Below are 13,456 nucleotides of genomic sequence, written 5' to 3'. Positions count from 1 at the left end.
TAAAACCAAAGGCATAATCTGTGAGAGAAATAATTGATAGGCTGGACTTCATTACAATAAAATAAAAAACTTAGGCCGGGCGCGGTGGCTCAAGCCTGTAATCCCAGCACTTTGGGAGGCCGAGACGGGCGGATCACGAGGTCAGGAGATCGAGACCATCCTGGCGAACACGGTGAAACCCCGTCTCTACTAAAAATACAAAAAACTAGCCGGGCGAGGTGGCGGGCGCCTGTAGTCCCAGCTACTCCGGAGGCTGAGGCAGGAGAATGGCGTGAACCCGGGAGGCGGAGCTTGCAGTGAGCTGAGATCCGGCCACTGCACTCCAGCCTGGGCGACAGAGCCAGACTCCGTCTCAAAAAACAAACAAAACAAAACAAAAAAAAAAAAACGTATGCACTGAAAGACAATGCCAAGAGAATGAGAGACAAGCCACAGTCTGGGAAAAAGTATTGCAAAAAACACTTCTGATGAAGGACTGTTATCCAAAGTATACAAAGAATTCTTAACATTCTACAGTAAGAAAACAAACAACCTAATTTTAAAATGGGCAATGAGGCTGGGTGCCGTGGTTTACGCCTGTAATCCCAGCACTTTGGGAGGCCAAGGTGGGCAGATCACTTCCGCCAGCAGTCTGAGACCACCCTGACCAACATGATGAATACCTGTCTGTACTAAAAATACCAAAATTAGCCTGGTGTGGTGTGCACACCTGTAGTCCCAGCTACTTGAGAAGCTGAGAGATAAGAATCAGTTGAACCCAGGAGGCATAGATTGCAGTGAGCTGATATCATGCCACTGCACTGCAGCCTGGCAACGGAATGAGACTTGGTCTCAGACAAACAAACAAACAAACAAAAAAACGGGGCAATGAGCCAGGTGCGATAGCTCATGCCTGTAATCCCAACGCTTTAGGTGGCCAAGGTAGGAAGATTGCTTGAGCCCAGGAATTTGAGACTACTCTGGGCAACATAGCAAGATCCCATCTCTAAAAAATAAAGTGGCCAAAACACTTGAAAAGACACCTCACCACAGAAGATGTACAGATGATAAGTGATCGTAATGTTCAACATCTATATGCCATTAGGGAATTGCAAGTTAAAACAATGAGATACCACTATACACCTATTAGAATTGCCAAAATCTAAAACACTGACACCACCAAATGCTGGCAAGTATGTGGAGCAACAGGAACTCTCATTTGTTGCTGATGGGGATGCAAAATGGTACAGTCACTTTGAAAGACAGCTTGACAGTTTCTCACAAAACTAAAACTAAATATACTCTTACCATGTGATCCAGCAGTCATGCTTCTTGTATTTACCCAAATGAATTGAAAACTGAAGTTCACACAAAACTGTGCACAAGGATGTTTATAGCAGCTTTATTCATAATTGCCAAAACTTGGAAGCAACCAAGACATCCTTCAATAGGTGAGTGGATAAATAAATTACAGTATATCCAGAGAGTGGAAATATTATTCAGTGCTAAAAAGAAATGAGTTGTCGGCTGGGCACAGTGATTTATACCTGTAATCTCAGCACTTTGGGAGGCCAAGATGGGTGGATCACCTAAGATCAGGAATTCAAGACTAGCCTGGCCAACATGGTGAAATCGCATCTCCACTAAATAAATACAAAAATTAGCCGGGCATGGTGGTGCACATCTGTAATCCCAGCTACTCAGGAGGCTAAAGCAGGAAAATCGCTGGAACCCAGGAGGCAGAGGTTGCAGTAAGCCAAGACTGCGCCACTGCACTCCAGCCTGGGTGACAGAACGAGACTCCGTCTCAAAAAAAAAAAACAAATGAGTTATCGAGATGAAAAGATAGACAAAACTTAAATGCCTATGACTAGCTAAAATAACTCAATTTGTAAAGGTTGTATACTATATTAATCCAATGATATGACACTCTAGAGAAGGCAAAACTATAGAGTCAGTAAAAAGATTAGTGATTGCCAGGGGTAAGGGTGTTGGGGGAGAGCTGAATAGGCACAGCATAGAGGATTTTTGAGGCAGTGAAACTGTTCTGAAAAATACTACAGTGGTGCATACGTGTCATTATTACACATCTGTCCAAACTCATAGAATGTAAACACCAAGAATGAACCCTAATGTAAACTGTGGACTTTGGGTGATAATGATGTGGCAATGTAGGCTCATTGATTATAACAAGCGTACAACACTGGTGCCGAATGTTGATAGGTGGGGGATGTTGTATGTGCAGAGAGACAGAGGGAATCCTCTGTACTTTCTGCTCAATTTTGCTGTGAATCTAAAACTTCTCTTAAAAAATAAAGTGTATTAACTAAAAAATAAAAATCTTATTTTATGGATGCATGCATTTGTCCAACTCATGATCAAATAGAGCACTTGATATTTGTGCATTTAATTGCATGTAAAATTTACCTCATTGAACTCTCTTACATTTGAATTGAAAAAATCAGTATGAATTCATGATGTGTTTTTTAAAAGTATAGGAATAAAGAGATGTTATTTGGAAAATGAAAAGGACTAGCAGTATTCATTCAAGATATGATAAAATTACTGAGGGCAACTTGAATCGTGACCTTCCAGATGAATTAATACATAAACAAAAGCATTTTTAAAACAACAGAGCAATACTCAAATGTGCTATAACTATACCTCTCAGCAAACTACAAGGTAGACATTTCTATATCAATTTTAATACAGTAATTCTGAAGTTCAGGGAACTTATGTAGCTTATCCAGAGCCTTAATGTAAGTGGGAGAGTTGACAGTTGCTGGAAAGGTTTAGGATGGTCCTTCTTAAGGATAGGTTGATGGAGGAAAATAATCTCACAAATTTCCCTTTATGGGACCCTTTGCTTGAGCATGAAGTCAGGACAGACACCTACTTCCCTTTCTAGAGGTTGAATTTCTATCTGCTGCCCAAGGTTCCTAGGAAACCAAAGCAGGTTGATAACAATTTATTTCCATGGTCATATTATGATGAAGTATTTACATGTTTAGCAAGTAAACATTAAACATCCATGTTCAGTGATTCTGCCCTGTTTGTTTCTCCAGCTAATATATAGATAAAGTTTACCTAACAACTTTAATATTCAGCATCAACTACTTAGATTAAAAGCAGGTGGGGCTGGGCACAGTGGCTCATGCCTGTAATTCCAGCACTTTGGAAGGACGAGGCGGGTGGATCACTTGAGGTCAGGAGTTCAAGACCAGCCTGACCAACATGGTGAAACCCCTTCCCTATTAAAAATACAAAATTAGCTGGGCATGGTGGCACATGCCTGTAGTTCCCAGCTACTCTGGAGGCTGAGGCAGGAGAATTGCTTAAATCCAGAAGGCAGAGGTTGCAGTGAGCCAAGATCGTGCCATTGCACTCCAGCCTGGGCAACAAGAGCGAAACTCTGTCTCAAAAAAAAACCAAAAACCTCAGTTGAATGAATCTACATTGTTTATTATCTTGGAACCAAGAAATTAAAGTATAATTTATAAACTGAATAGCAAATACATAATTCATCTTGCAGAATTTCTTTTTCAGGCATACCCCTTGCTCAGGTTCAAGAAGACAGTGAAGAGGCTCGTTCCGCATCTTCTTTTTTTGCAGAAATTTCTCAATATACAAGTAGGTGAGTGAAAATCCATTAGTTCAGTCTACTGTAGTAATTCCATTTCTTGTTCAGTTGTTTGGCAGTGTAACACCTGAATCATTTAAATTCCAGTTTAAAAATAATCAGTTATTCCCTAGGTCGTCTTCTGAGGTTTTTATGGTTTTAGGTCTTACATTTAAATCTTTAATCCATCCTGAGTTAATTTTTGTATAAAGTGTAAGGAAGGGGTCTAGTTTCAGTTTTCTGCATATGGCTAGACAACACCATTTATTAAATAGGGAATCCTTTCCCCATTGCTTGTTTTTGTTAGGTTTGTCAAAGATCAGTTGGTTGTAGATGTGTGGTGTTATTTCTGAGGCCTCTGTTCTGTTCCATTGGTCTATATATATGTTTTGTACCAGTACCATGCTGTTTTGGTTACTGTGGCCTTGTAGTATAGTTTGAAGTTAGGTAGCGTGATACCTCCAGCTTTGTTCTTTTTGCTTAGGATTGTCTTGGCTATACAGGCTCTTTTTTGGTTCCATATGAAATTTAAAGTAGTTTTTTCTGATTCTGTGAAGAAAGTCAATGGTAGCTTGATGGGGATGGCATTGAATCTATAAATTACTTTGAGCAGTATGGCTATTTTCACGATATTGATGCTTCCTATCTATGAACATGGAATGTTTTTCCATTTGTTTGTGTACTCTCTTATTTCCTTGAGCAGTGGTTTGTAATTCTCCTTGAAGAAGTCCTTCACATTGCTTGTAAGTTGTATTCCTAGGTATTCTGTTTGTAGCAATTGTGAATGGGAGTTTGCTCATGATTTGGCTTCCTGTTTGTCTATTATTGGTGGATAGGAATGCTTGTGATTTTTGCACATTGATTTCGTATCCTGAGACTTTGCTGAAGTTGCTTATCAGCTTTGGGAGTTTTTGGACCATTCAAGACATAGGCATGGACAAAGACTTCGTGACTAAAACACCAAAAGCAATTGCAACAAAAGCCAAAATGGACAAATGGGATCTAATTGAACTACAGAGCCACTGCACAGCAAAAGAAACTATCATCAGAGTGAACAGGCAACCTACAGAACAGGAAAAAATTTTTGCAATCTATCCGTCTGACAAAGGGCTAATATCCAGAATCTATAAGTAACCTAAACAAATTTACGAGAAAAAAACAAACAACTCTATCAGAAAGTGGGTGAAGGATATGAACAGACACTTTTCAAAAGAAGACATTTATGCGGCCAACAAACACAAAAAAGCTCATCATCACTGGTCATTAGAGAAATGAAAATCAAAACCTCAATGAGATACCATTTCACACCAGTTAGAATGGCGATCATTAAAAAGTCAGGAAACAACAGATGCTGGAGAGGGTGTGGAGAAATGGGAATACTTTTACACTCTTGGTGGGAGTATAAATTAGTTCAGCCATTGTGGAAGACAGTGTGGTGATTCCTCAAGGATCTAGAACTAGAAATACCCTTTGACCCAGCAATCCCATTACTAGGTATATACCCAAAAGATTATAAATCATGCTGCTGTAAAGACACATGCACACATGTTTATTGCAGCACCATTCACAGTAGCAAAGACTTGGAACCAACCCAAATGCCTATCAGTGTTAGAGTGGATAAAGAAAATGTGGCACATACACACCATGGAATACTATGCAGCCATAAAAAAGAATGAATTCATGTCTTTTGCAGGGACATGGATGAAGCTGGAAACCATCATTCTCAGCAAACTAACACAGGAACAGAAAGCCAAATGCCGCATGTTCTCACTCATAAGTAGGAGTTGAACAGTGAGAACACATGGGCACAGGGAGGGGAACATCACACACCAGGGCCTGTCAGGGGTTGGGGGAAAAGGGGAGGGATAGCATTAGGAAAAATACCTAATATAGATGACGGGTTGATGGGTACTAGCAAACCACCACCATGGCACATGTATACCTATGTAACAAACCTGCACATTCTGCACATGTATCCCAGAACTTAAAGTATAATAAAAATAATAATAATCAGTTATGAAGCTAGGTGCAATGGTTCATGCATGTAATCCCAACACTTTTAGAGGCCAAGGCAGGAGGGTCACTTGAGCCCAGGAGTTTGAGACCACTCTGGGCAACATAACAAGACCCTGTCTCTCTGTTAAAAAAAAAAAAAATTCTGTTAAGGGCTTTTAGCATGACTTTGTTTGCTACAGGATAGGCTTACGGTGAAGAAAACTCATTTTGATGATTTTACTTTGAACTAAAAGATAGTAGGTTGGAATAACAGCTACCCACGTGTTTCTGAGACTGAAACAAGTCAACACATCTTTACTTTTGTAAACTGGTCTGGAAGCATAGCCAAAAGATGATTGGATTTTAACAAAAGGAGTATTTAGAATTAAAATAAATGTAGAAAATGGAAAATAGGTTGTCCTTTTATAGTGATCCATACAATTGATGCACTCAGTGCTTGCATGTAGTTACAGGTTAAGGTTCTTATGAGTAATATGGAAAATACATTGGCATTTGTATTTTAATATGCATGTAATACAGACATAACATACAATATGTACCTATATTGTGTAACATAGTTATGTAATACATATATTTTATACATATATTCATAATATATATTTAAAATCTTATATGTATTTAACCTTTGTGTAGAGGTTATAGTAGGAGTACCATGGGCGTACTCTGCTGAACTACATCTGCTGCCAAGTTCCCCTCATCGGTCATCTTTACCAGTCTTTTTTATTATTTTTTAAGTTAATAGATTTTGTTTTTTAGAGGCATTTTAAGTTTACAGAAAAATTGAGCAGAAAGTATAAAAAGTCACCATTTGCTCCCTCTACCTACCAGTTCCTGTATTATTAATACCTTGCATTAGGGAGGTACCATTTGTTACAATTGACTAACCAATATTAATACATTATGATTCACTCAAGTTCATAATTTACATAAGGTTCGCTTTATAGTATCATACAGAATAGTTTAACTGCCATACACATCATTAGTCAATCTTAATGTAGAAACTAGGAAATGATTAATTTTGTTTTAGCTAACAAGTTGCTTTGGTTAGTTATTGATAAATTTTTTTTCTCCACATTTCTTTACAAGGTTTTAATATAAACAAACCAAAAAAAAGGAAGCTTTAGTTACCTTTAAGTTTTATGTTGAAGAATATACTTTATTTTAGGCCAGTCATGGTGGCTTATACCCATAATCTCAGCACTTTGGGAGACTGAGGTGGTCGGATTGCTTGAGCCTAGGAATTCGAGATCAGCCTGAGCAAGATAGTGAGACCTTGTCTCTACTAAAAAAAAAAAAAAAAAATAGTTGAGCATGGTGACTCACACCTGTAATCCCAGCACTTTGGGAGGCTGAAGCAGGCGGATCACCTGAGGTCAGGAGTTTGAGACCATCCTGCCAACATGGTGAGACCCCCGTCTCCACTAAAAATACAAAAAATTAGGCGTGGTGACGTGTGCCTATAGTCAGATACTCAGGAGGTTGAGGCAGCAGAATCACTTGAACCTGGGAAACAGAGGTTGCAATGAGCCCAGATCGCGCCACTGCACTCCAGTCTGGGTGACAGAGCAAGACTCCATCTCAAAAAATAATAATAATAAAAATTTAAAAATAAAGAGTATACCTATTTTAGAGTCAAGTTTCTTTAAAGTAGATTTTTTGGTTGCCTCTTTGTTTTTGTTTTGCTTTTGTTTTTTATCGCCACCTAGGAGAAAGAAGAGTAGTTCCTTGCCTTAAAAATCCATGTGGTAAAAAATGTAAGATTTGTGATTTTCTTGAGGGAATTATTAGGAGATTTAAACACTGAAACTATTAGCTACTCAAATTTTTTTTTTTTTTTTTTGAGTTGGCGTCTCGCTTTGTTGCCCAGGCTAGAGTGCAGTGGCACAATTTCAGCTCACTGCAGCCTCCGCCTCCTGGGTTCAAGCAGTTCTCCCACCTCAGCCTCCCGAGTAGCTGGGATCACAGGTGCCTGCCACCACGCCCGGCTAATTTTTGTACTTTCAGTAGAGACTGGGGTTTTGCCATGTTGACCAGGCTGGTTGAACTCCTGACGTCAGGTGATCCGCCTGCCTTGGCCTCCCAGAGTGCTGGGATTGTATTTTCTTTTAAATGTTTAAAAATTGCATGGATAATAAATTACCTAAATGTTTAACTTTGTATTTGAAAAGGGGGATATGTTAAAATCTAGGACTTTAGTCTGATATGTATTCTGTTCTCTTCTGGAATTATTGTCTCTTAGCTGCATTGGGTGTAGTATCCCTGGCTGGTATTTGTGGGTCTCACTGAAGAATGGCATCACCCCTTATCTTCGCTGTGCTGCATTATTTTTCCACTATTTACTTGGGGTAACTCCGCCTGAGGACCTGCATACCAGTAAGTAGAAAAATGAAATCACGGAGTGGAAAATGGGAGATTTTCTTTGTTGTTACCTTCAAGCTCATGAATACAAGGTTAAAGCAGACAAAACCACTTCTGTCCCCATTTCTTTCATGTGTGTTCACTTCAAACATGAGCCCTGGTGTAGGTTAAAGGTGAGGCTAAAAAGTCTATTAGCTTTTTAATCTGCAAGACCTACTCTTAGCTCCTGTCTATGTATAGGTTATATGCTTGAGCTTATAAAATACCTGCATGCAGAATATAACTGATAGGCTATACAAGAAATTAGAAACATTGGTTGTCTTTAGAGAAGAGAACTGTTTGGCTATAGGAGGAAGACTTTACTGTGTACTCTGTTATTTAAATTGTGGACATATAGGCCAGGTGTGGTGGCTCACGCCTATAATCCTAACATTTTGGGAGGCCGAGGTGGGTGGATCACTTGAAGTCAGGAGTTCAAAACCAGCCAGTCCAACATGGTGAAACCTTGTCTCTACTAAAAATACAAAAAAATTAGCTGGGCATGGTGGCATATGCCTGTAATCACAGCTACTCGGGATGCTGAGGTGGGAAAATCACTTGAACCCAGGAGGTGAAGGTTGCAGTGAGCCGAGATTGCACCACTGCACTCCAGCCTGGGCGACAGAGCAAGGCTGTCTCAAAAAAAAAAAGTACATGTAACTACATTAAAGAATGAAAGTGCTGCTAGGAAAGGCCTACTGGAACCAACGGAGGCCATGTATATTTAAGCAAGAGGATCACCTTCTCATTTACTTGCCTCTAAATCTAGACCAAAGTAGGGAAGCCTTCCTGTGGCTTTGTATGGGTAAAAATCAGAATGTTTATATGATTTTGGAAGAGTCATCAAAACTGCTCAGAGATTCTTCCTTTTGTCCTTTGAGAATAAGCTGACCAGGTTACCGTTACTGGCTATCAACTTCTTTATCTTGAACTCAGTTCAGTAGGGTTTATCTGATCTAGATTTTTCATGGTCTTTTATAAAATAGGAGTCCACTTTCCAAGTAATTGCCAGCACAGATCTGTTGTTTGCTCACATACAAAAAAGTCATGTATTTATCTCATGGGTGCTACAGTACAGTTGTGAGTGAAATAAAGTCGTTTTTATTGGGAGGAGTCCAATTATAAACAAATAGAGAAATATATATATAATGTAATGTCAAATGCTGATAAATGTTGCAAGGCAGAATGAAGCAGTTCAGGGATAGAGAGGGTATTGGGGCCAGAAGAACTCTCCGAGCTAGTTTTCATAGAATGCTTCTATGTGAGGAGACATTGAGCAAATAGCTGCATAGATGGGGTTGAGTTGGACAGACAGTTGAAGGAAGAATATTCCTAAGTATAAGAAGTTATAAATGTCAAGGCTTTGTTTGATGTAGTCACAGAATTGCAGAGAGATGAGTATGGCTGAAGCCTAAGGGGAGGGTAACAGGAGATGAGGTCTAAGCAGCAACTAGGGGCAGCTCACACAGGGCCTTTGGGCCACCATGGGGACCTTGTATTTTATACTAAGTGTGGTTTACACATTAGAGCCATCTGATCAGGAGAGTGGCTGAATACAATTTATGTTTTTAAAAATCACTGTGACTTATTTGCCACCCATGGTTTTATAGAATAAGCAATATACCCTCTACAAGGAGAGTATAGAAATGAGCATAAACAGTGAAGAAACTCTCATAACAGACTGACCAGGTAAGAATAATGTGCTTATTAAATGTATTTTTATTCTCTTGCAGATTCTGCAGAAGGAGAGTACAGTGCACTCTGTAGCTATCTGTCTTTACCTACAAATTTGTTCCTGCTCTTCCAGGAATATTGGGATACTGTAAGGCCCTTGCTCCAGAGGTACTATGGGGGTAAAATGTCGTCGTTGGGTTATTATACAATTTGAAATTTTAAAATTACAATTACTTGCAAAGCTTTTAGTTCGATTAGCATTGATTAAAGGGGTGGCAAAAGTATAGGAGATTCCTAAGTTATACACTTAAGAAGTAGGAATAAGATCAACAGCCATAGGCGGAGGAATTTCTGCTGACTCCACTATAACTGTCATTCATTTTATTTGCTTTCCCCGCAGCTGGTGTCTCATCTGTTTTAAATTGGGGGTCGGGGATGGGGATTTTGCTAGCAGGCATAAAGTCACAATTAGTATCAAAAGAACCCAAATTGGAGCTGTATCCAAAATAGGAGCACATCTCACATGGTAGCACATGTATCAGGAGAGTGACTGAGAAAAGAAGGAAGGTCATTTGGTAGATCAAAAAAAATACTTCAGTTAAACTTCCAAGAGAGAAATGTGTCCCTCTTTTGGAAAAACTTTCTACCCCATTAGTTACTGGCCCTCTTGTTCATTATCAATGCTCCTAACCTCCAATCTCCTTACCCTATCTTTGCCTGCACCATTTTCCATCATTCTTATAATCAGCTCTCACTGTATGACTTTTCTTGCCCATCATTTCCTTTATTCTCCTTACTTTCTACCTTTTTCTTTAATCATTATCTTTTTTTTTAATACCCAAGTCAGTATTTATGTGAATGTTGGCTTCTGTCTCCTACCACCCTTCTTGTGCAGTGGTTCTCTGTGTTGAGTTCTTTTCTTTGCTTCCTCTTTTCTCTTGAGATATTCTGATCTCTAGTGTGATCAAAATGAATTAAGAAAATCAGCATCACGCTTTGTGTTAAGTACAAGGTTGAACTAATTTTACTTTTATATTCTTGGAGTACATAAGTTTTAATTGCTGTTCTAGTTTAGTCAAGTATTAAAAAATTACACATTGGAACAGGAAGTCCTTGCCCTTTGTATCTTTCCAGACCCTCCTTGTCTGAAAGTCTTTTCTCATCCTCTGCCCTATGTTGCAGGAAAATGACCCTGGGAATTTCCCATTCTACCTTGTTAGCTGGCTTCTACATGGGTTCAGCCAGTGGGAGGGGAGGCACTGGCAAGATTTTGTTGGCCAGGAGAAAGGGAAGCCCCAGTGTTGGCCAGGCGCAGTGGCTCATGCATGTAATCCCAGCACTTTGGGATTTCAAGGCAGGTGGATCACCTGAGGTCAGGAGTTTGAGACCAGCCTGGCTAACGTGGTGAAACCCTGTCTCTACTAAAAATACAAAAATTAGCCAGGTGTGGTGGCAGGTACCTGTAATCCCAGCTACTCGGGAGGCTGAGGCAGGACAATCGCTGGAACCCAGGAGGCGGAGGTTGCAGTGAGCTGAGATCTCACCACTGCACTCCAGCCTGGGTGATAGAGCAAGACTCCGTCTCCAAAAAAAAAAAAAGAGAGTGGCCCCAGTTCAGGCTACCTCTCTCTGTCTTGTGGGGCATCTCTGGCGGTGACTGCAGCTCTTGTCTGGCTCCAGTTCCCACCAGACAAGCCTACTGCAATTCCAGCATCCACTGGTGTCCCTAGCCTCTGGGCTCCATGATATCGCTGTTTCTTTTTGTTCCTCCAGCCTAGGGTAGTGGTGATCTTTAGTTTGCCTTGCCTTTTTGTCTCATGGTTGACTTCTCAGCCCTTCTGTCACTTTTATTACCAACTCCTGTTAAATTCTCTCTTGTTTAAATACTTAGAATGGTTTCTGTTTTTCTAGTAAGACCTTGGTTGATATAGCCTTTAAAAAATAAATAAGAGAAGGAAAAATAATTAGACACAACAAAGAAAGAGAAGAAAGAAAGGGAGAAGAAAAGGGGCAAAATGATAAATATAAAAAGATAAATAGGCCAGGCGCGGTGGCTCAAGCCTGTAATCCCAGCACTTTGGGAGGCCGAGACGGGCGGATCACGAGGTCAGGAGATCGAGACCATCCTGGCGAACACGGTGAAACCCCGTCTCTACTTAAAAATACAAAAAACTAGCCGGGCGAGGTGGCGGGCGCCTGTGGTCCCAGCTACTCGGGAGGCTGAGGCAGGAGAATGGCGTAAACCCGGGAGGCGGAGCTTGCAGTGAGCTGAGATCCGGCCACTGCACTCCAGCCTGGGCAACAGAGCCAGACTCCATCTCAAAAAAAAAAAAAAAAAAAAGATAAATATAAGGCCAGGCGCAGTGGCTCACACCTATAATCCCAGCACTTTGGGAGGCCTAGGCGGGTGGATCACGAGGTCAGGAGTTTGAGACCAGCCTGGCCAACATAGTGAAACCCCATTTCTACTAAAAATACAAAAAAAAAATTTAGCTGGGCATGGTGGCACACATCTGTAGTCCCGGCTACTCGAGAGGCTGAGGCAGGAGAATTGCTTGAACTCTAGAGGCGAAGGTTGCAGTGAGCCAAGACCACGCCATTGCACTCCAGTCTGGGCAACAGAGGTAGACTCCATCTCAAAAAAACAAAAAGGATAAGTATAGAAAGAGGAACATAGGGCCAAGCACAGTGGCTCACACCTGTAATCCCAGCACTTTGGGGGAGGCCAAGGCAGGCGAATCACCTGAGGTCAAGAGTTCAAGACCAGCCTGGCCAACAAGGTGTGAAACCCTGTCTCTGTTTTAAAAAAAGAAATACAGAAATTAGCTGGGCGTGGTGGCCCATGCCTGTAATCCCAGCTACTTGGGAGACTGAGGCAGGAGAATCGCTTGAACCTGGGAGGTAGAAGTTGCAGTGAGCCGAGATCGTGCCACTGCACTCCAGCCTGGGTGACAGAGCGAGACTCCATCTAAAAAGAAAAGAAAAGAGGAACATAAGCCGCACAGTGGCTCGTATGTACGTAATCTCAGCACTTTGGGAAACCAAGGCAGGCTGATCATCTGAGTTCAGGAGTTTGAGACCAACCCAGCTAACGTGGTGAAGCCCTGTCTCTACTAAAAAATACTAAAATATTTATTTTAAAATAAAATTTATTTTAAAAATATTTTTAAAATATTAATTTATTTAAAAAATAAAAATACTGTCTCTACTAAAAATTTAACTGGGCATGGTGGTACGTGCCTGTAGTCCCAGCTACTGAGGAGGCTGAGGCAGGAGAATCACTTGAACCCGGGAGATGGAGATTGCAGTGACTAGAGATCACCATTACACTCCAGCCTGGGTGACAAGAGCAATACTCCATCTCAAAAAAAAAAAGAAAGGGAAGTGTAGAAAGAAGGGGCAGAAAGAATTGAAGAGAATGGCAAGGCCGGGCACAGTGGCTCACGTCTGTAATCCCAGCACTTTGGGAGGCTGAGGCAGGCAGATCACTTGAGGTCAGGTGTTTGAGACCAGCCTGGCCAACATGGGAAACTTCATCTCTGCTAAAAATACAAAAACTAGCCAGGTGTGGTGGTGGGCGCCAGCTACTTGGGAGGCTGAGGCAGGAGAATTGCTTGAACCTAGGAGGCAGAAGCAGTGAGCTGAGATTGCTGCCGCTGCACTCCACCCTGGGCGAAAGCATGAGACTCCATCTCAAAAAAAAAAAAAAAAGAAGATAACAGTGGCTTGTTGATAAATCATGCACCGAAGCTGTGATAATCCATTTGTCTT

General features: G+C 40.9%; 1 protein-coding gene across 2 annotated transcripts in view; it reads left to right on the top strand.

The window, feature by feature from the left end:
* UBR1 (ubiquitin protein ligase E3 component n-recognin 1) overlaps positions 1–13,456 on the top strand; it is a 156,341-nt gene that overhangs the window by 126,277 nt on the left and 16,608 nt on the right. For both annotated transcript variants that reach the window (XM_038009892.2, XM_008016874.3), the window contains 3 exons: positions 3,526–3,613; positions 7,854–7,987; positions 9,745–9,853. In XM_038009892.2, the coding sequence (XP_037865820.2) occupies positions 3,526–3,613; positions 7,854–7,987; positions 9,745–9,853 (331 nt within the window). The remainder of the gene's footprint in view (positions 1–3,525; positions 3,614–7,853; positions 7,988–9,744; positions 9,854–13,456) is intronic.

This window comes from Chlorocebus sabaeus, chromosome 26, assembly GCF_047675955.1.
Source record: "Chlorocebus sabaeus isolate Y175 chromosome 26, mChlSab1.0.hap1, whole genome shotgun sequence".
Taxonomy (NCBI): domain Eukaryota; kingdom Metazoa; phylum Chordata; class Mammalia; order Primates; family Cercopithecidae; genus Chlorocebus; species Chlorocebus sabaeus.
This window is presented reverse-complemented; position numbering and strand designations above follow the sequence as displayed.